This window comes from Tetranychus urticae, chromosome 1 (genome assembly GCF_039701765.1).
Source record: "Tetranychus urticae isolate SD_2017Ah chromosome 1, NJAU_TeUrti_SD_1.0, whole genome shotgun sequence".
In the NCBI taxonomy this organism is placed as follows: Eukaryota; Metazoa; Arthropoda; class Arachnida; order Trombidiformes; family Tetranychidae; genus Tetranychus; species Tetranychus urticae.
This window is the reverse complement of record NC_142958.1, coordinates 22,486,028-22,507,897: the sequence shown is the minus strand read 5'-3', so window position 1 is coordinate 22,507,897 and position 21,870 is coordinate 22,486,028. Positions and strand designations below refer to the sequence as shown.

At 30.6% G+C, this 21,870-nt stretch overlaps 1 protein-coding gene across 1 annotated transcript in view; it reads right to left on the bottom strand.

The window, feature by feature from the left end:
• LOC107362466 (uncharacterized) overlaps positions 1-18,790 on the bottom strand; it is a 43,188-nt gene extending 24,398 nt beyond the window's left edge. The window contains exon 1 of the mRNA XM_015929540.3: positions 18,411-18,790. Coding sequence (XP_015785026.2) covers positions 18,411-18,582 — 172 coding nt within the window. The 5' untranslated portion in view covers positions 18,583-18,790. The remainder of the gene's footprint in view (positions 1-18,410) is intronic.
• Between the last annotated feature and the right edge of the window lie 3,080 nt (positions 18,791-21,870).

The window sequence follows — 21,870 nt, the reverse complement described above, 5'->3', positions numbered from 1 at the left end:
AACTGTCACTGTATCCAAGGCACTGGATGAAAGCATAATTTTGGATGTTATCGTTCATATACCAATGGAATGACCATCAAGAGCTATTAAGAAAAGAGTGTATTCACCAAGAAAAACTGTCCTCAAGTCTGGGCCAGGCAAAATACGAAACAATATTTTCAGCCATTTAATTTGAACACTGGATTGAAACTTTATGATATAGACACTTGAAATTTTAACTAATATTTGAAACCAACATCAACTTGTAAATTGCGAATAAAAAACAATTAAAAACGTATTTATAAATAGCATATTGATTGAGAAAATATTTTATGATAAATGGAGGGAAATCAAATTGTTATTGCTGTTGCCAACGAAAGAGTTGCCAACCAATAGTGAAGAGGCGCGTTTTATGAATAGTAGAATAATGTTCAAAAATAAATGTAATCCAATATTATAAATGAGTATTGTTGACAATCAATAATGTAAATTTAAATAAAAGAATAAAAGAGAATATAAAATCTATACAATGAAAACTTCCTATTGATTTGAGAAACAAGTTGACAGCACTTTTAATCTTAAATAGTATCGCACTTTTGGGACACAAGAAAAATGAAGTTGACCTAAATTGCGAAGTAAATGCTGTTGTTTTTGAGTGAAACAGCGTACAATCAAACAAACAGACGGTTATTAAATTAAATTTACGGAAGGAACCGTGAGAATAATAAACAATCAACAAATCATGATTGTAAATTGATCAACAGAAGTCTTTGTGAAAAGACAATATTTGATGAAAGATGAAATTCAATGAAAAAGGTTGCTTGTTCAAAGAGCCTCCAATCACTCGATATTGATACAACTTTAGATTGGAACCAAAAATGAGCCTAATTAAAGGTAGGCCTGAAAAGGTAAAACACACAGAGAAAGGATGAGAGAAAGAGAAAGAAAGAAGACAACTTTTGTTGCAAAAAATTGAAAAACTCAATTTGCCTGGTTAATGTTTTCTGGTTTATCTGGTTCAATGGATAACCGATAACGTACATTTTCAACCTGACTTGGTTCATCTTCAAAATGTTTAACTTTTTAAATAGTCTTGAAAATAAGCTGCAATACTGACCAGTCAATGTTATTTATAAACGCTTCCCTAATTGTAGGTCAACAGTCCAAGTATTTCAATTGGTAACTTTATTATTAGTTTATTATTGGAAATACCGGTAACATCGTTACGTTTCATTGAATTGACATTGGAATCGGAACAGAAAGGAGAAATTTGTTCCAGAAAAATAAATGTTTACCTAAATGTTGATATCACTTGAGCATCTTTTGAGAGTAAAACATTTCAAAACAAATTCATTGAAATTCATGGCGAAACTTATTGAAAAACAATCTCAAAAAGTAAATTGAATTGTTCAGCAAAAGCAAGCAATGAAAAAGTCCATCAAAACTCAGACTAAACTCTTTAAGCCAAAGACTTGAAATGTACTTGAAAAAAAGCCAAATTTACAAACAATAAACGACAAAATTCAAATTTCTGAAATTCTAAGATTTCAAAATTTCTTTACGATTTTCGTCCATTTCTGCTGAAAATAATGTCTTCTGAAACAAACGATATAACCAAAAAGTGTTGAGTCTATTTGAGCATTCAAATTGATCGCTTTAAAACTGTTAAGCGTTGAAACAATCTAACAAGTTTAAGAGCACTTCTTACAAAGGTTGAAGCTATTTGCTAAAACTGGACAATCTATTAATAAACTGTACAAAGTTAACAAATTAACCTTTTACCGTGAAAAGGAAATTTGCAATTTAAAAATGTCTAAAAATTTCAATTGTTACAAGTGAACGCTGAGCCATTAAAAGTGTCGTTACCAACAAATGAATTTCATGATCATAAATTACTTTTTTTCTGGTACTTCTTTTTGACACTCACTTTTAAAATGAAAACTGAAAACGAGGTAATGTTCAACACGATTAGTTAATAGACTGTCAACGCCAACAATTGAAAGCAACATAACGACTCTAAACTGACCTGACTGACCATATTACCAGTTACCAGAAAAAGTCAACCCAAACTCTTGCTTTCAACAAAAGCAAACTCTTGAAATAATATCTTTTCAAAGGCTTTCTAATAATAATTTGAAGATGAAAAGGGAAAAATGATGAAAATTTATTGGAATCTATCATTTTAATTGTCACTTAATTGTTCAAGTTAACTTTTGTCAAAGAGCAATCAGTCACGATAATTAAGTATTTTTAGCAATCAGTTTAACGACGAAAGATTAACGCTAAAAAAAGGTCAAAAAAGCCGCAAGGTTTGCGTCCAAGCATTTGAATAAAGAAAAGCATTAAGGTAAATCAAACAAGTTAAGTGTTTATTGCTGACGATTAAAAACATTTGCTAAATCAACAGTCGCTGTTGGTGCAAAAATCAATCTTAAAATAGTAATACAATTGCAATTGAAATTACATCTCAACAAATTTAAATTGTAAACTCACAATTGAACAATACATTTTTACAAAGCAAATGATTGATTCATAATTTAAAGCATCGACTGTTGTCATCAATATATTGTTGAATGAATGTTTTTGTTAACCATTAATGTCTACCAATTATTCAGTTGAACAAGTTGATGGATTCATCGTTTGGGTGAAATTTTGTCAAACATCAATTTTTGTCAATGTTAATCACAACTGGTTAAGTGAAAGTAAATTAATTTGGTTGCAATCAAGTGAACCAAATCAAAATGTGCAACAAGGAACACAAAAAGTTGGAGCAAAAAAAAAGTTTAATCAAAATGTTGATCGATCGATGACCGATTAATTAATTGAGATCGTCTCTTACTGTCGATTGAAATGATAAACAAAAGGATAGAGAAATGATTAAAGCTAAATATACATTGAAAAATGGTTGTTAAAGAGGAGTGACAATTCCCAAACCAAACAGCAACAATATTAATTTGGTGAAAGTTAATTAACATTTTCCACTAAATTGATTGCTTTTAATCAATTGCCTAAAAGTTTTTTATCAACCAAAAATTGCCTCAACTTGCAATTTATTTTTAATTTTGTGAAACTCATTAAGAAGAAGGAAAAGCTAAAAAAAGCGATTCCCGAATCAAGACGATGATGGACATGAAAATGATTAAACAATTTACGTTGATTTGGCATTACGCTGTAACCAATTGACAATCATAATCATAATGATCATCGTAATACAGTGCGTGAGATACAACAACAAGCTTACGATGAAATCGCAATCAAACCAAAGATCGTGGTTAGGCTTTTGCCTTAAGTCAATCCATCTATTAATAAGGCAACAATTTACGTGATTAAAGGCTAACACAAGTAAACATTTCCTGTGCAAAGAGTCAAGCCTTTAGGTTGTTAGTGAAGAGACTTGCCAAGTCAATCACCGATAAAGACTTTTAGACAAATGTGAAAGTTACAATAATGAAAGTTATCATGACAATACTGAACATTATAATAGTGAAAAGTACAATTTGGTCAGAATTTGTTTTTAATGGTTTCCATTTGAAATTGCGTGGGATAGCGAGTCATTTAGAAAGCTTATTAACGGCATTATTAGCGTTGATAAACACTTTTGAAAAGGACATTTTTGTGTTCACTTTTTTTGTTCATTACAACATGAACATTTGATGTTTCCAGATTTTTGTGTTTTTTCATGGCTGGGCTTGTCAATGAAAGGAAAAAGGAAACTTTGATGAATTTTTAATGAACACTCAGATTTCTTTCGAAAATTATAAAAATCTTTTTTTATCCCTTTTCATTATTTCAATTTAAAAGTTAAATTGTTGAAATAATTCAATAAAATGGTCAACTCGGTCAATCTTGAACAGTCTCATCAAGTTGTAATACAAACTGAAAGCGCATCACGAGTGAAAACATTAATGCAAACTAAGAAGATTACATTTAATGTATTAACATTAAATATTATTAATTTGCTAATCACATAGATTAACAATGCTAAAGGTAAATATGCGCCTAAATTGGTGCATAAATTAAAGGTAAGCCAAAAACGGGTGAAAAGAACGCGAAAAACTGATGAACTCGACCAAAATGCAAATGTTGATTAACATTTGAGATTAACATTTATTATTAATTATCTAACTGTGAAACCATTTAACTGTAAATTGCTAATTCCATCTCTTTCAATCGTGATTATTTACAATTAAACAAAAATGTAAATCACATGTTTAGATGATTTGCAAACAATCGCTTTATTCATACCAAGCTCATGAACAGTTTATTGGACTTTCGCTAAAAGTATCTCATTATAAGAATCAATATTGAATATGAGATTGAAAAAGTTCATGGTCAGTGAATATATTAGACAACTTTGCATTTCACCTTTTACTTTGTGGAAAAAAAGGCGAAAGTTCTGATGATTATCATGATAATCATGGACAAGGAAAAGTGTTGATTTGGATTAACTAAACTCGCCTTTCCATCAACATTTACATTTGCCAATTTGTTTTTGGTCAACATTGGAAGAGCCTTTTGTGTGTAACTTTATAATTTGTAGTTTCATGATAATATTGGAATAGATTGGAATGGAACTTTTTTTTCTTCTCTTTTTTTCGCTCTACGATCAGTTTCTTTGTTTTGGCTCAGATTTGGTTGCAACTCACGCACAATATCACATTATTTTACTTGTCATTATTATTATGGTTGCAATCATTGCAATTATTCATTCAGTTTCATCATTCATTGCATGATAACCAATCATTTGACTTGATTAAAGTTTTCAAGTGAGACAATCGAAAAAATGGATTGAAATTGGATTGGAATTGGAGAAAGGAAAGGATAAGAAGAAATGAGAATAAGAATTAACCGAATTGTTCTGATAATCATAATTCTGAGAAAAAAAATATTCTTTTTTTCGCGTTCTTTTCTCGACTCAGTAATTGATGAAAATGCGTTGATTTGACAATTCAAGATTGATTTGTATATCATTATTGACCGGAACACATTGAGAAGGAAGAGAACAATTTGCAAGATAATTTCACCTTTCATGAAGAAACCAAGATTCTGTCGACAATTTCAGGACAAAATGAGAAAAATCTGTTCAGTTTCACCTTTAATCAAAAATCTATTTTTAATTTTCAAACTTTTCTTTTCTCAGCAAATATGAATCAACATTGGAAGAAGAAAAAGTTACGAAAATTCATTTTTTCACCTTTTTATTGTTCCAAATTCATCTAATAATAAATCATTATTTTAGTTAATTAAATTGTTGAAAAAATGTCTTCAATTGATGAACTTTTTTCTTTTGGAAAACCTTTCTTTTCAACTTTTCTTGAACTTTTAATTCTCTTTCAGATTAATTCATTATCTTATGTAAATCGAGTGAAAGTTTTTCAACGTTAATCAGCACCATGATTGAGTGAATTGAATTGTGTCAAAAGGTAGAAACAAGTTGAATAACATTTTCAGTTTAATATTCAAATGTTCAATTGATCAGGAATTAACTAATTCAGAGTTTTATTTTAAGTCTAAACTTTGAATAATTTAATCAACATTTTGCTCAACAATTGCTGAACAAAATAAACTCAAATTGACTGGAAATGTTATAATTATTTAAACAAACTTTTTGCTGAACATAATTAATTGAGACTTTTATCCGGAACAAGATTTAATAAAGATGAGTAAAGAAATTAAAAAAACGGAAAAATGATTTATGATTATTTGGAAGATGAGAAATGCAAATAAAAAGATGAACTTTTCTTGTTCGCATTCCATCACCAGAATCATTTGGGTTTCAGTTCGTGGACACAATTCATTTTACCTATTAAACGATTAAATGGAAACCATGATTAAACGTGAATTACACTTAACAGGTAACAACAGGAAAAATAAAGAAAACAATTAAATTCACTTTACCCTTTAAGTTGGTCAAAAGTTTTACCAACACATGATAACATTGCATCTATTAATAAGCGTTTGTAGGTTCACCTTTCATTGGTTTTTCAGGGTTGAACAAGGTTCGACTATCGATTTAAAAGTCACTTTTTGATCGTATCTCGACGAAAAGATTGAACCTTTTTCGTTTGGTCAGTTGGCTCATTTGGTTTGAAATTCAATTGTAAACAAAAAGTTAATTAATCAAAGGGAAAAGTTTAGAATCGTGAATAATTTCAATTTTACATTCAATAGCAAACACGACAATCTATTAGATGGAAATCTTAAGATTGAAATAAACCCAACCTTTAGATCGATGTTGATAAATGGTCAATGGATTTGCGTCGGAAAGTGACAAATGTGTTTATGAGATCACAATCAATTCAAGCTTAGCAATGAGGTTATCATTTTTGATTTAAACAGTTTTTTTGGCAATTTAAATGTTTCATTGAAATTGTCTAATAATCATTTCTTTAGTTAATCAGACCTCAACTGTTTGAAACATGTCAAGAGGTGAAAGTCAAAAGAAGTCATTCCTTGGATCGAACTTGAGATTCAATTTTTCCAGCGAAATTTTGCTGTTAGTCGAAATACTTTTTGTTGAGTTTAGTTTTCGCTCAGTGACATTGACTCTGTACGACTGCCCGACTTGTGGTCAAGTCTGATGAGACATTGATCTCAATTTGAAAAATTTATTGCGATTTTGGTAAAACTATTTTCAATCATTTTCTAAACCTTGAAATATCAGATTATTTTTGATTGTTTTTTCGTCTTCTCATGACTAAATCATTAACATCATTATCGCTGAGACAGTTTAAACGCTATTTCGTTCATTTGATTGCTTTTCTTATTCACAAATTTCCTTTAACCAATAATCATGGAAATGATATAAAATATTCAAAATTTTGATCAGTTTGTTGATTAAGATGGTAATTGTTGCTTTAAAATGGGAAACACTCCAAAAACAAGGTTCGGTTTAATGGTTAACCAACAATTAATATTTACTACTTTTCCTTCCTTCTCTATTTATTATCAACTGTAAATCTAGTTTAATCAATGATACTTCATCTAGTCTCTCAACAGTCACAATTTGTAATTTAAATTGTATTCAAATGTGAAACAAACAATGCAATTTCAAATTTCAACTTGAAACTTTTACAATAAGATTAAAGTCTCCTAGAGATTAATCAAAATCAAAGACAATCACATTCAATCATAATATAAAGTTTCAAGATTGATGGTTGTCAAAGGGATGAAAATGGTGAAAAGAGAAGAATCCATTTCTTGAAATCTCTCATTCCTCAGCATGAAATCAAGAAGAATGATGAGCAACTTCAAAATTATGGTTCCTCATCACCATGGGATAGTATGACAGTTGAACAACAATTGAAAAGGTCAACATTGAAATGACCAAAGAACAAGAAATTTTCCCTTATTGATCAAAGACCAACAATCTCAACCCAATCACGGTTTACCTAAAAAACCCAAATTTGCTTTCTTTTCCTTCAAATGTTGAATTGAAAAAGGAACCAAAAATAATACAATTAACCTTGAATGTTAATCAAATTTATTGTTTATCGATGAATTGCGTGATTCCAGAAATGGTTCAAATAATCAGAGAAAATCATTGTAATCCAAAGTTGAATGATGAAAATAATGATGCTTTTTGGGCAAACAAAAGATGCTTGATTAAGGTTAATATTAATTGTTACCATCATTAAGATAATAATATCAGAGGTAATATAAAGGTAAAGAGTTGTTGGACTTGACCTTAAAAGAAACGCTAAACAAGGCAAAAGTATTATTACATGTTAACCTAAAGTCTAATTACTGGAAAGCCCTTTATTTTCATCTTTTGATCAACATTTTTCGCTCCATTCTTAAGGTCACTCATCACTCATTTAAACCTATCATCTTACAATTGTAAACATCTTAATTGCTCCACCAAGTGTAACAATTAATGTCTGTGTCTATTCACCGTCTTTTACCTGTTTAACCTTTAAAGTGTCCCATCAAGTGGCAACAATAAACGCAATTGCAACAAAAGATTTTTCACATTTTTTCTTCTCTAAATTTTCTCATTTTGCTTTTTACAATTGTTTTTGCATTTGTTTTTTACCTCTTCTTTTGCATAACAACAAGTTTTGCATTCAATGTTTCACTTTCAACCTTTCAATTTGCTTAATTGTTGGCTTAATGAAAGAGGATCAAACATGGTTAATGATGAAATGAGAGGTTAACCATGAATTGAAAAGCTTTCACTTGGGTGCTGTTTAATTGGCCATTTAACCATCGAAATCTTTTTTCATTCAACTCTTTTAATCTCGATATTGAGCCTTTCGATTATATTGATGGCCAATAATGATCAGGTCAATAGTTTGGGTAAAAGGTAATTTAGATTTAGTCGATAGTTTTGACTATCTTTTAATCAATGTCAAAACAGTGTTGATCAATTGCTTTGACACAAATCAAGGTTTAGAAGCCGGTGAAACGTTTTTTTTCCGGTAACACTGATTACGTGCTGTTTGAAGACGTTTAGACAAACAGCTGCTCAATGACTTTGAAACATTTATCAATTTTAACTTCCTACTTGATTCCAATGCAGAGATTCATACATAGATGTTGAGTTGATTGACCTCAAGCTGTGTGCCAGTCCAACCAAATCTTTCAACATCAACATACTGATAACATGATATGTGCCCTTGCAACAGATTAACTTGCACAAAACATTTTCATGTAAATCGTTGAGCTATTTTGCATTATTATCACAACAAGAAACTGATGAAACTTGAAATCTGGTTAAAGTTTTGATAAACTTTTCATGTTCGACTTGTCAAAGGCCTTCCATCATAAGGTCACAGTTCATGTGTCTAAATATAAGTAAAATTAAAAGTTGATTTTATTCCAATAAACAAATCACTTTTATCAAACCTGAGGTTAACCATCAGCTTGATGTAACCACTAGAGCAGCTTTGATCGGTCGACATTCAAAGCATGTGCAAGTCTAACTCGACCATTTCCTTGTTGACAGCTGAACTCTGATAAAATCTCGTAAATAATTTAGCAGCTTTTAAAGCTCATAAAACGATTGACATTCAATGAATTAGTTCAATAAATAAACTCTAAGTAATCCAATCGGACTGGTAAATATGTATTTATAGTGAGAAGTTGAATATTTTAAGATGAAAATAGTAACTAAAAGAGAAATGAAAAACTGAATCAATTTGGGTTGAAACTGAATAACATTTTCATTTGGAAAGTTGATATTTTTCCGTTGAAATTTTACGCCTTTTCAATGGTCACAATGAGCAAAGACAATATCAAGTTAAAGGTGAAATGCAAATAATCATGAAAATGATACTCTTCATGTGTTCACCTTGAACATTGCAATATTGTGATGAGCAGAAAGATGAAAAGAATAAACTTTTATAATTCATTTCATTGAATTACATGATTACTTTGCCCAAATGTTGATAATTAAAGCGGAAGTTTTACTCCTTAAAAAGAGGCATTTCTCATCAATTCATGTTGATCATCATTATTCAAATGATTAAATTTCATCTAAAGGCCTAATGATGGTTGAAATGAAATATATTTATATTTACATTCAAATAAACAATTGAAATCAAAATTTAGGGCAAGATGATAAAGAAATGAGGAAAACAATGGAAACATTGAAAGAAGAAGTAAAAGTAAAAGTTGAATGTTGGAATTTGCAATTGTCTTGAATCATCCAGAATCATCAGGTTACACACCATCATCATCTTGATACACCCAAGGTAAGGTAACCACAAAAAGGTTGAATGAAAAAAGGTTGTCATGTTAAGATGGTAAAGATGGTTTCCATTGAATAGCAACAATAAAAGATCTGAATCTTTGGTCATTTTCATTTCTCTTTTCATCAATTGTCTGAAAGTGAAATCAAGTGACAATAAACCTTTTCCTTTTTCAATCAATTTTTACTTCCATTTTTGTCGTTTTGCACACAAAAATTGATTCACTTCATCGTCATAATCTCTGAGCAATTAAAGAGCAATTAAATTACAATTAAATCGAGTAAACATTTGGCATCAAGTAAAGCAAAAAAGTGCAATGTTTTCATCACAAAAATCAACAAACTGAACCTGATTGACATTAGCAACCTTTTTGTGCTCACAATCAGTCTTAATACAGATTTAAAAGATTTGCTTAACTGTTGTCTCTTTTTTTGCATTACAATTTAACGGGTTAGAAAGATTAGTGTCTTTGATTAACAACGAGAATCTTTTTACGGAAGAAGCAAATTGAGTTCATTTTGATTCAATTGAAAGACAATGAAATGAACAGGGAAAAGGAGAAGAAAAAAGGTTCAATTTTTGATCGTTTCCAAGTTAACCAGATTAATCAATGAAAGACAGTTTCACTTTAACCCAAAATTATCATTTGAGAAAACCTTTCAACTTTAATCTTGTTTAAAGCTTTTCACTTTGAACAGCAAAAGGTTAAATGTGATGGAAGAAGGAAAAAGAGTTGAAAATTTTGGACAAAAATTCAAAATATTTGTTCCTTTTAAGGTTCCCATGTTAGGATGTTACAGAATCTCATCAGGAAGGAAGGAAAAGGTTCAATATTTAGGTTACTAATCAGATTCTCAGGTTATTTTGAGTTTCCTTTTTGTTTCAACTTTTTTTCCAATTCTTTTCACCCATTCAAGGAATGGTCAGAATTTCAACTTACGGCTAAATCAGAATCAACTCGTTTCTAATTGAGATTGACTTTAATTGCAATTGATGAAACACCTTGAAACATTTTAAACCTTTTTTTGAGTCTATTTAGATCAATCAACTTCTCTGTGTATGACTTGAATGAAGATTGGGTGAAATTTTTTTCAGAATTAGATTAAGATAAAGGTTAATCCTTGAAATCAACAGAAGTTTGTAGATGAAAATGATTCAGGATAAAAACTTGAAATGTATTAATTGTGATTGATGAGTTTATCACAGTTTAAGTCAATCTTTTGATGAAAATGTTTGGCTTATCGGAAAGAAAAGAAATGAACATTGAAAAATCTCTAAATGTGTATTCATTGAATAATCATCATGACCATTGAGCACAAAAGAATAGCATTGACAACATGATTAGTATCACTTGAAAGGAATTATTTGGCAGCATGAAGGGGCGAAAAAAAGAAGTTCTGATGTTTTGATTATCTTGTAATGAATATTTTAAATCAACTTTATTCCATCAAAAAATGTTTCCTTTTTTCTGCATCTCAACTTATACATTTATCTGTCATTTTTTATACACTTCAAGTCAATCATGATGATCGCTTTTCAACATGATCATGAAAAGTCTCATAATATTTTGCGATAAGAGATTTGCTGATTAACCAGACATGAGTGGGTCAAAACTTTGAGTAAAGTTCATCTAAATCAAGGTTATAATATTAAACTAGTTTCAGATTTAATTACCTTGTGAAACTTGATAAGATATAATGATAAATGATGCTCTTTGGGTAAAAAGGTAAATAATGTTTTCTTCAAAAAATACATTGAGTTGCTGTTGGTTGTATCAAGTCTAACCGGTTGACTTTGAAGGTAAATCATTGGGTTATCAAAGGTTCAACTTTGACCAGAAAAAAGGTGACACCTTGAGTGGATTGATTTTGTAATTAAAATGCTTGACAATTGAATTAAAATTAACAGTTGAAAATGATTGAAAGACATCAAGTTAAGACACAGAACTGGTTAAACCCAAACCAGATGATTGGGTCAAAATTGTGACTTCAAAGTTCAACTGACGTTTGGTTTGAATTATTATTGTGATAAGAAATCGATTGAAGGATTGGTCAAAATCGATGACCAAAGTTGATCCTATTAATCAAATCATTGTTTGAGTTCAACTTCAAATTTCAATTTTATTTATAATTAAGACACAAAACTGGATTAACCCAAAACATTGACTTTCAATGTTTCATTAAAATTGATTTGATTCGCAAACATTTCAAGCTAAACCAGAAAGGTTGACTTACCAATGGATAATGTAAAAAACGGAAAAGGCAGATTTAAAAATCTTGAAAACTCTAATTCGATATTGAATAACAATGAAATTGAGTTAATGAACATCATGAGAAGCCGAAAATTGGTGTAAATTTGGTTTACAATTTTGGGTAAAATTGATACACAAAAAAGCAAAGTATTGAAAAGGTTAATTAAAACGGGAATAAATTGATCTACTAATGACCTGGTAACAAAAGGAAAATCGTGATAAAAATAATATTGAAAGAACCCAAATCAGACGAGATATGATGAAGATGATGATAAAAATGATGGAAAATACTTTGACCCTGAAAAGATGTTGAAAAAGATGGCGAAAGATAAATCAGTATTATACAGTTCTGTTTGCTGTTCAGTTTTCAATTTGTTCATTTTACAAACCAGAAAAAGGTTTACATGAGAAACACACAAACCCTGGTTTTAACAGATAAGGCAACATCTTTATCTTTATCAACATCATCATATTTCATCTTCCTTCCTCTTTCCACTTGTTCATCCTTCAAGATGCTCCATTGAATATATCGCCCCATTTGAGCCTTGCAACCTTTAACATGATATTCATTCGGTTCATTGGAAATACATTTTTACCCTGAATGGAACCTTAAACAGTTCAAAACAAACGCCGTTTTGTTCGTCTGTTAAACGAAGGAAAAACTTTCAACTCTCCAGTTTTTTAATCAATAATTAAAGACAATGATATTGATGGTTATAATTGCAAGATGATGACCTACAATTGTGAATGGACAAAGTAAAGTGAAAAGTTATTTTACCGGAAAAAAGAGAGAAGTTGAGAAAAGTGCGAAAAGTAAAAGTTAATGATAACTGTTATTATATTTTGATATTTTTGGGGTTAATTTATTTAACAATTGAATCAACACTTTGACACAAAAAAGGTTAGAAATTTTTGAAACTGATTGGTCATTTCATTGCAGTTAAAACAATTATAAAGGAAGTAATCATTTTCTGGTTTCATGTGTTGCTGCTGCTGCTTTTTTCATCATTTGTTTCAAATCATTTTACTGATTGGAACAAAAGAATTGAACACTTTCATTGAACACCATTTTAATCAATCATCGAGAAAAGTGAAAAAGAGTTGAATTTAATGATGATGAATGAAATGAAAATCATAGAACCAGGTAAAGAAAAGGTTAAAACGAAAGTTGAGTTATTAATTTTGGTTCAAATTGGGTCAAAATAGCTGCGAGTTTTAATAGAAAAAAAATTGAATGTTCAAGTTGGAAATATTCACAGATTTTACAGGTTACATGCAATTTGATTTACCTTTAAATTTACAAGATTTCATGAAATCAGAGTTGACCTTTTTCCTTGCAACTTTCAAAGCAATAAATTTTACATTTTTCACTTTATTAAATGTTGAAAATGTAAATCAAGTTTCACTTGGATGGTGATGAATGAAGAGGAAAACACTTTTCAACAGGTTGATGTGGTCCACAGAGCTGACCGTCTAAGCCAACTTGGCTCATGTACTCATCTTGTACCTCATCATGAGACAAGTTGATGAAATGTGGGGAAAAAAGAGATTGAAATGTTTCTCTTTCAAAAGTACCAAAAAGAGCAACTTTTTTTCATTAACTTCTCAAGCCAAAATTGGAACAAATTAGTTAAAAATTGAAATTGGCTGTTACACTTGATGATGATATTTGTATTGCAGTGAACAAGCAAAAAGGTAATCATTATCAGTGTTTTGATGGATATATTCAGGTTGACCTTGAATTCAATCCTGAGTATCATGTTGGCAATGAGTAAAATTTGGTAAATTTCAAGATTAAAAAATGAGATTTACCTTTGAAGGAATAGGTATAAAAAAAGTAAATCTAAATGTTGAGCAAAATGCAAGCAAAATGTTTGCCTTTACCCAATCACATGCACCAGCTGACCATTGACCTGGCTTTTAGTTTCAAACTGTGACTTAATTTTACCCTTTTCATTACCGTTTAAAGCGTTATTTGATCAACAACTGTGGTCAGGCAAAGCCAATTGTTGATGGTTTACTTTTAGTCGATAGTCTCCAGGTTGCACTTTGAACACTTTATTTGCTACTCCTTGTTGATGGCTAATTTTATCATAACCATCATTTTATGAAGCAAAAATATTAATAGATGTTAACTAAAAATGGCAATTGATTTTTTTTCTTCTTCACCTTCACCGATTGATGGTCAACATGGAGCCAACATAATATCAACATTCATCTTCTTCTTCTTGTTTAGTCTCCTTCATTGATTATTAACATAATTTAGCCAATTACCTACACAAATGACCTCAAAAAAGTAAGGTGAATCAATTGATCGATATTAACAGCATCCTGGTTCTTAATTTAGTTTGCTCAATTGATCATCAATGTGTTGATATTTGGCTTCTTTTTTCATTCACCACTTCAAATTGATTGTGTAAAATGGACGAGAAAGGAAAGGAAGAAGATGGTGAAAAGTGTTTACCAAGATTATCATTGAATCATGGTTAATTAATTGTAAATTAACTGTTAACTGTCAACGAGAGGAAGAAATGAGCGAATCAAGAATAAGCAAATTGCATGTGAAATCACAGGAAAAGAAGCTCGATTCAGTAGTCAACTTGCAACCCAAAAAACTGGCGGAAAACTGAGTTATGAAGATTAATGAAAATGGACAAGGTCAACAAGAGTCGGCCCACTCAATAAGATTGACCAAGCCTTTGGGTTTTCTTGGAAACCCTTTTGTCTAAACTGTTGAATTACCTCTAATAATGGAAAGATGTTTACATTTATCTCAATGTTTCCCTTCATTTACCTTTAAGGTGAGGCTAGGTGATAAGATGAAGGAAAAGCAAAGTGTAATTAGATCGTCAGAAGCAGATGATCAGGAATATGAAAGGAAAGATGAGGAATGATGATAAATCAGTTTACATTAAAATGTTGATCAACGATGAGAAACAAAAGATTGAAATGATTGACCATTAACAACAAAACATGAAACTCAAATCCTTTTTCTTCTTCTGGTCAGTTTCCATTGCAAACTCAACGATCCAATTTGTTAATGTGGACGATAAAATAATACGGAAGTTTTAATTGACTCTGCATGTTGTCCAACTGTAATTAACTGTTTATTAAAGCATCAGTGAGTCAAATAAAGAGTGAAATTTATGCTTTAATCCGTTGATTAAATTGTCACAATTTTAACCTCAATTGATTCTGCTCTTGTTGTTCAACTGTTGCTCGATTAATTTGCACTCTTTCCGTTTACTGATTAGTTGCACATTTTCATCACAATCTAATGACCATTTAATTCAATTACAATTTGGTTTTGTTTCAAATTCATTTTACGATTTTTTTCGGTTTCTTCTTCTTCTTCTCTGGTTTCATGTAATTTGGGTTTTATTGAGTTTACCTTGAGATTGATGGTAAATTAATTGCCATTATTTGGTCAAACATTTACTGCTCATCTTGACCATTGATTAATATTAAATTTAAAGATATTGCACTTTTCATTAATTTATTCATTTATTCATTTGAAACCAGAAAATTGTTAAACAAGTTGAGCTTTTACAACGTTACTCTGTTTCCAGTCAACTTTATCAACAGTTTTTTTCACAGTTTCAATTAGAGTAATAAATAATAATATTTAACCAGAATAATTATACTTTTCATTTACCTCATTCATTTTAATAAAAATTTTAAACAATTTGATTAAAAATACGACTTTATTAATGTAAGATTATGCTAATTTGCGGCCAAGTCCAACAGTTGAAGCTGATTATCGGTTGAAGCCGAATAAGATGAAGAAGAGAAAGAATTTATTTTTAATTTCTATTTTCAACAAACTGATTCCGGAAAATGAACATATCATGAGATAAATGTGCCATCAATATCAAATGTCCTTTTTTCAGATAAAATGTTGTAAGGATGAAAGTGGCTCAAAGTATCAACAGAACCAATACCTTTATCTCAATAATAAAGCAAAGTAAACGGATAAAATGATAAAACTTGGCCAAACTGGTAAAAGCTTAAACCTGAAAGTAATAAAGATAAGACACTTTCATAGTTGATTATCAATTAAATATTTGATTATTTAATCCTGACAGAGCAACGTCAATCAATTTCGAAGGGTCACTCTTTGACTATCGATAGTCGAAAGTGTGTTTGAAAGTTCAGAGTTCAACTGGGAAAAGTGAACGTTCAAATGTAATGGTCATTAAGCTATAAATATTGAGAGTCTGTTTTGACCTAATGATGAACCTTAAACAATGGATTCAAGACTAAGCAATTTGTTGCAATAACTGGATGTCTGTTGAAACTTTTTGTCAAAACTCTTGACTCATGAAAATGTTATGCCAGGTTAAAAATAATGATGAGTTAACGGAAAGTGTTCAACTGACCAACACCAAGAAAAAGTTCTCATAATGATCATCTTGAGACAACTTTCACTGGCCAATTCAACTGAACAATCAGTCTGTCAATCAACTTATTGACGGGGTGACATGATCAATTCAATTGAACAGACAACATGGAAACTGTCAACCAGTTTAAAAATAGATTCATTCAATTTCTTCCGTTCGCATCTTTTTTCCTCTTTATTCAATTTGTTCAGTTTATTCAATTTATTGAAGTCAATAAATCAATTTTTTAACTAACTTTAGATTGAATCAAGCAAATGAAAAGGTAAAATGAACTTTTTTGTTTAAACTTTGATTCCCATTTCAAGCAAATTGTGAATATTTTTCAATCAAAATTGAGAAACGAAAGAGCAGCAAAAAATGGCGAAAGTAAGAAATGATTACAATTTAATGATTTTTGTACAACTTTATGTCATAGTCAATGTTGTCAAACACTTGTTATCCCAAGATTTGAGTAAAGTGAAAAAACGATGTTACCTGTGCAAAACCAGAAGAAAAAAAGAGTTCAATTCAATGAATCGTAAATGAAAATTTATTATTTACAGTTGGTTGAAAGCAAATTTGCCCAAAGTAATTGAGAAATGATTATCTATTATTACCTGTAAACAACTGTAACTATCGGTAAACAGGTTGAAGAGTCACAAAAAATGAGACAAATCATTAAATGTTGAATAATAAGTTGGTTAGAGTGAAAAAACTAATCAATAATTGACTGTGACATGTTGATGCGTTTTTAGACTCTTCAGTGAGAGTTGTCAAGATGCGGATGAAGGAAGAGAGAGGAAAGAAGAAGAAAAAATTTTCTCTCAAAAATCAAACTCAATTCATTGGAACATCATTTTTCACCTGTAATCAGTCCTATGAAGTAAAAGAAGAAGTTTTGTCGGAAGAAAATGATAATTTTGCTAAACAATTTCAACCATTCTCAAATCAGGTCAAAGGTTCGATTCTAACGTTTGTTGTAACCTGAGGATATATGGTTAACAGGCTGAGGTCTTCTAGTAAACAGGTAGTCGTTGGATATAAAAGTAGTTGAACAGGTACAAGTTGTTGATGCAATAAAAAGAAGAAGAAGGAAAGCCAAAAAAAGGTTAACTGAAGCCACTATTTTTAGGATATTTTGTAACGGTTTTTCATTCGATGAGAAGGAGAAGATGAATGATGAGCACGATGATGGTGATGAGGAGGAAAAATTGCATTCAAATGTTTCAACTTTTCTTTTTGCTCTAATCATGATTAAAACCTATTAAAAGGAAAATAAAAAGATGCCTTTTTTAATCGTTTCTCCTTCTTCTTTTCACCATCTTTTTAATTGTAATCAATTGACAATTTACTGAGAGAAACAAAGAAATGATAATCATGCGGTTTCATGTTTTACAGTTTAGAATGGAATTTTTCATCATTTTTGGGTGTCGATTATTCGCAGTCTAAATGCTGATGAAAATCCTTGAAGTTTTCAATGAAAATATTGAAAAGTAGAAGAAGAAGAAAAGTTGATTAACTTTAAATTGCAAACTGATTTCTCTATTAAAAGTTTTTCTTGTTGCTTTACTTGCTCTTGAAGTTTCATGATATCAACAGGGTGGAGAGTTAAGCTGGATAATCAACGAATTCAAGGTTACCCTGATTCAAGATTATCATCATGATGGTGATAAACAATTTTGTAATGTATATTAATTTGATTGGGAATGAAAAAAAGCTTCCAGTAAATGAGAAAAAAATTGCAAAGAGAAAAAAGAAAAATGGAAAAAATGTTTTTTCCTTCAATTTAACCTTCTGCTAGAGACACAACACAGAAGGTTTACCAAAATTATCAAGATTAACCAGATTATGAGATGATCAAGATTGATGAATTAATCACTGAATCATAAAATCCTGGTTAGTTTGATGATTATTCACAGAAGTTGATTTGACACATTGAGACACATTTCCAGTTTGATTGAAAATTGATCAAAAAATGAAGTCAAAACATTTGGTAAAAACTGTTGGTCAAGAGTCAAAATTTGAGTTTCCATTGATTTTCTGGTTTGGAATTGTTTTGTTTTTGTTCAACTTTGTTGAATTAAATTGTTGGATTAATTTGATTCTTACCTTTAAAATCGTCATTAGAGCTAGTTGGATTAATCCGTTTATTGGTTGGCTGATTGGCATCATCATTGGTTAAAGTTAAATATGATCCTTGATTAAATTGATTCTCTCCAATGGTATTAATTGTATTTACACTTAAAATAACAAAAGTCAACGTTGTCACACTGAACAACATTGCCGAAACATGTATCCGCACCTTGGACTGTTTGGGACACTTTCGTGGTTGATTTAAATTTAATATTTGTCGTAACAATATTTTTGGTTCAACCGGACAAAACGGTGAAAACACGTTTTAAGGAGAACTTAAGAAAACTTTTTGGTCCAAACGCGTACTCCAAAAACTATCCAAAAATGGTTGCAACTGTTGAAATGAGGTAACACACATTAAGTGAGTTGAAAAGTTTTAAGAGGCAAAAAACGCTGAAAACAAGTTTCAACAATTAACCGTTAATTTATCGCTACTCAACTCTTGAGCGGCATCTGTTGAATTTATTGGGCAAACTGTATAATTGTAAGAAAATGTTAAGCAAAAAAGTTTTCAATCGACAGCAAAAATCGAAGACAATTTGATACCGATTTTTTTGTCCAACAAATGTACAATTCATTTTTTCCCTTGTCTCATAATAATTGTCATTATAATTGATATTAAACGATATTTGACTCGAGTCAATTGAGGACGTTTATGATAAAAAAAGATGTAAAAGGTGTTGAGGTTTAAGAGTTGAAGATTGTTATTTAACAAGATTCTTGCCTTTTCCTTACTTGCTTTAGTTACTGGGATCGGGATGAGATTTAATAAATTATCTGATTTTACATCAATATTTTCTCGAGAAACAAAACTTGGCTATCCAACGAGTCTTGGTGGAAATGTTTTGAAAGGTTTTAAACATTATAGACGGTTAATTTTATTTTTCATTTTAATACCGTTTGTCGTAAAAAAAATCATTTTTTAATTGTCTATACCATTTGTTTTTTGTCTGCACAGTATTCACCTCATCTGGTACTTTACTGAAATTTAAATGTATCAAATATGTCGAAATGTGTAAAACGACTGAAGCATCATACTATTGTACGTTTTGGCTTATGAGTCTGTAAATAGTGATTTAATCACAAAATTAGAAACAATTGTGAAAAACAGAAATTTAAATAAGTGAAGAACTGGAGTCCAGATCGCGCACAAGCTTAGAATCTTAATATGCTTGAACCACCAGTAAGTTCTCTCAACAACGTTTCGGCAGAGAATACTATGTTACTCTTTCGACTCTTCCTTTGCTGCTGAATCTAGAGTTTTTACTGCCATTGCAACACAAGCTTCTCTAGTTCGAGCTCCACCAATGAGACCTGTAGCATGGACAAATATGCAATCAGGAATACCGCTAACTTGGGACAACTTTTCATCCCTTAAACCTCGCCATTCAATATCAAGAGGGGTTCTCAGAGTAAATGATTTGGCGAATATAGGAACACAGCACACTCTCCAATCTTTGCTGAGATCTTGGAATATGGCGAATTTTATCTCTCCGACAATGTCCATTTCTTTTTCCACGGCGAATAAATGCTCTTTCCATGGTAAACCTCCATTGAGACTCAAATCAATTATTGTTCCAGAGGGATGCACAGTTTTACGATCCCTCACAGCTTGTTTTACATATTTTTTAGCAGGATACCAAACTTTACTCTAATAACTGATTTTTTCATGAAATTCCTGACCAACCAATAACATATCTTTCTGGAACCTAGAGAATTTTAGAAAATGAGTTTTGTAGATTTATCACTAACAACCACTTTATAAGTGTAAGTTCAACCACTTTATAAGAGTTAAGAGATATAGAGAAAATTTAATAGAGTATAAATGTCTTTCATTAGTAGTTACCTTTCATATAAAACTTCATTCGTTGCTTCTTCATTCCAATTTGGGTTTGAATCAATTGGTTGCCTGGATGAATGTGGATCTAGTCATGAATAGTTCAACATGAACATGGTCTGGAAACGCATTCATCCAGTCATACATTTTTTAAGCATTAGTGTTGCCATCTTGAGGAGGCTAATCAAAGTAAAGTTGCTTGAGATGACTTTCATTAATTCAATGAATTGTGATTGATTTTTGAGTGAAATTAAAAATTTCAATTAAAGCCATCAGTTGTTCATTTTTTACCATATCCCTGAAATTCGATGAAAAAATCCTGCAAATAACTTCTGAGTCTGCAAAATCTTCAGATTGATCATTTTGCTATATTTGTACAAATGCTTTATTACTGAAAAAATATTGTACAAATCAAGAGTCAATTAACTGTTAAATATTAATGTGATTAGGTGGTTATTGACTAGGCAATCAAGGTACTATTTATTATGACAGTTTGTTTCCAACAAAAGGCCCTCAACCTATTTTGCTTGAATATCAGACAAACCAAGTTGAATAATACAAAAGAAAAATTCAATTTAAATTCATTCAATTGGAATATCATTTGACATAAAATTAATTTGATTAAGAAATTTCAACAAGTCCATAATTAATAAAGGTGAATTCATATTCTTCAACAATCTCTCGGAGTATCTCAATATTATCTTCATCTGTCATTTCAAGTTCTTTGATTGGAATTGATTTTGTTCTATTTGAAATAGATTGCAAATATTTGAGTTGAGTTTTTTCATGTTTAACAGATTCCAGATCAGCTTCTTTATCTTTGATTTGATTTTTAAGAGTTTTAATTTGTGAATTGACTGTTTCCAAGAATTCATCTTTCACTTTCAATCCAATAGAATCTATTTTCTTGGTGAAAGGTCCGTTTGCAGAGAAACTAAATGTAACTCGACGATTTGGTCGCAATAAGTCAAGTAATTTAACCACAATCTCAGCAGCATAAAAGTATTCGTTAACGGCTTGCTCTACGAGTTTGTTGTATAGTTGTTCGGATTTATTATAAGGCCAGACATCGCGTCTTATAATCTTGAATAAATATATAGATCGTTTCATCATGACCATTGCTCTTTCAAATACGATCAACTGTCCTCTATTTGTAACTTTACAGTTGAGTTGACTAATTAGCCCATCGAATTTAGCAGCTAGAACTTCCCTCAGACCCCCTCCTTTGTATCTGCGTTTTGAATTGAATATTTTAGCTATTTCCGGGAATTTATATAGCTTTAAAGGCTTGAAACGGTCAAATCTATACTCTAAAGTTTCTCTATCGTAATGTATCTTTTGTTTTGTCATCAGGTAATGATCAGCCAAGTCTAGTATTATTTTGAACAATTCATCTTGATTGAAACTATCATATACGTATTTTGTATTACCATTCATGGCAGCTTCAATAAGCCATTCCATATGCCACAAATATTGAGTCAGTTCCCGTGGCTTGCGGTGCTGAAATGGATTCCAATCTAATGAGTCCATGTATTCTTTATATTCAAGTATATGAAAATAGACAATAAAAAGTCCATTAAAAGGTTTTTCATGGATTTC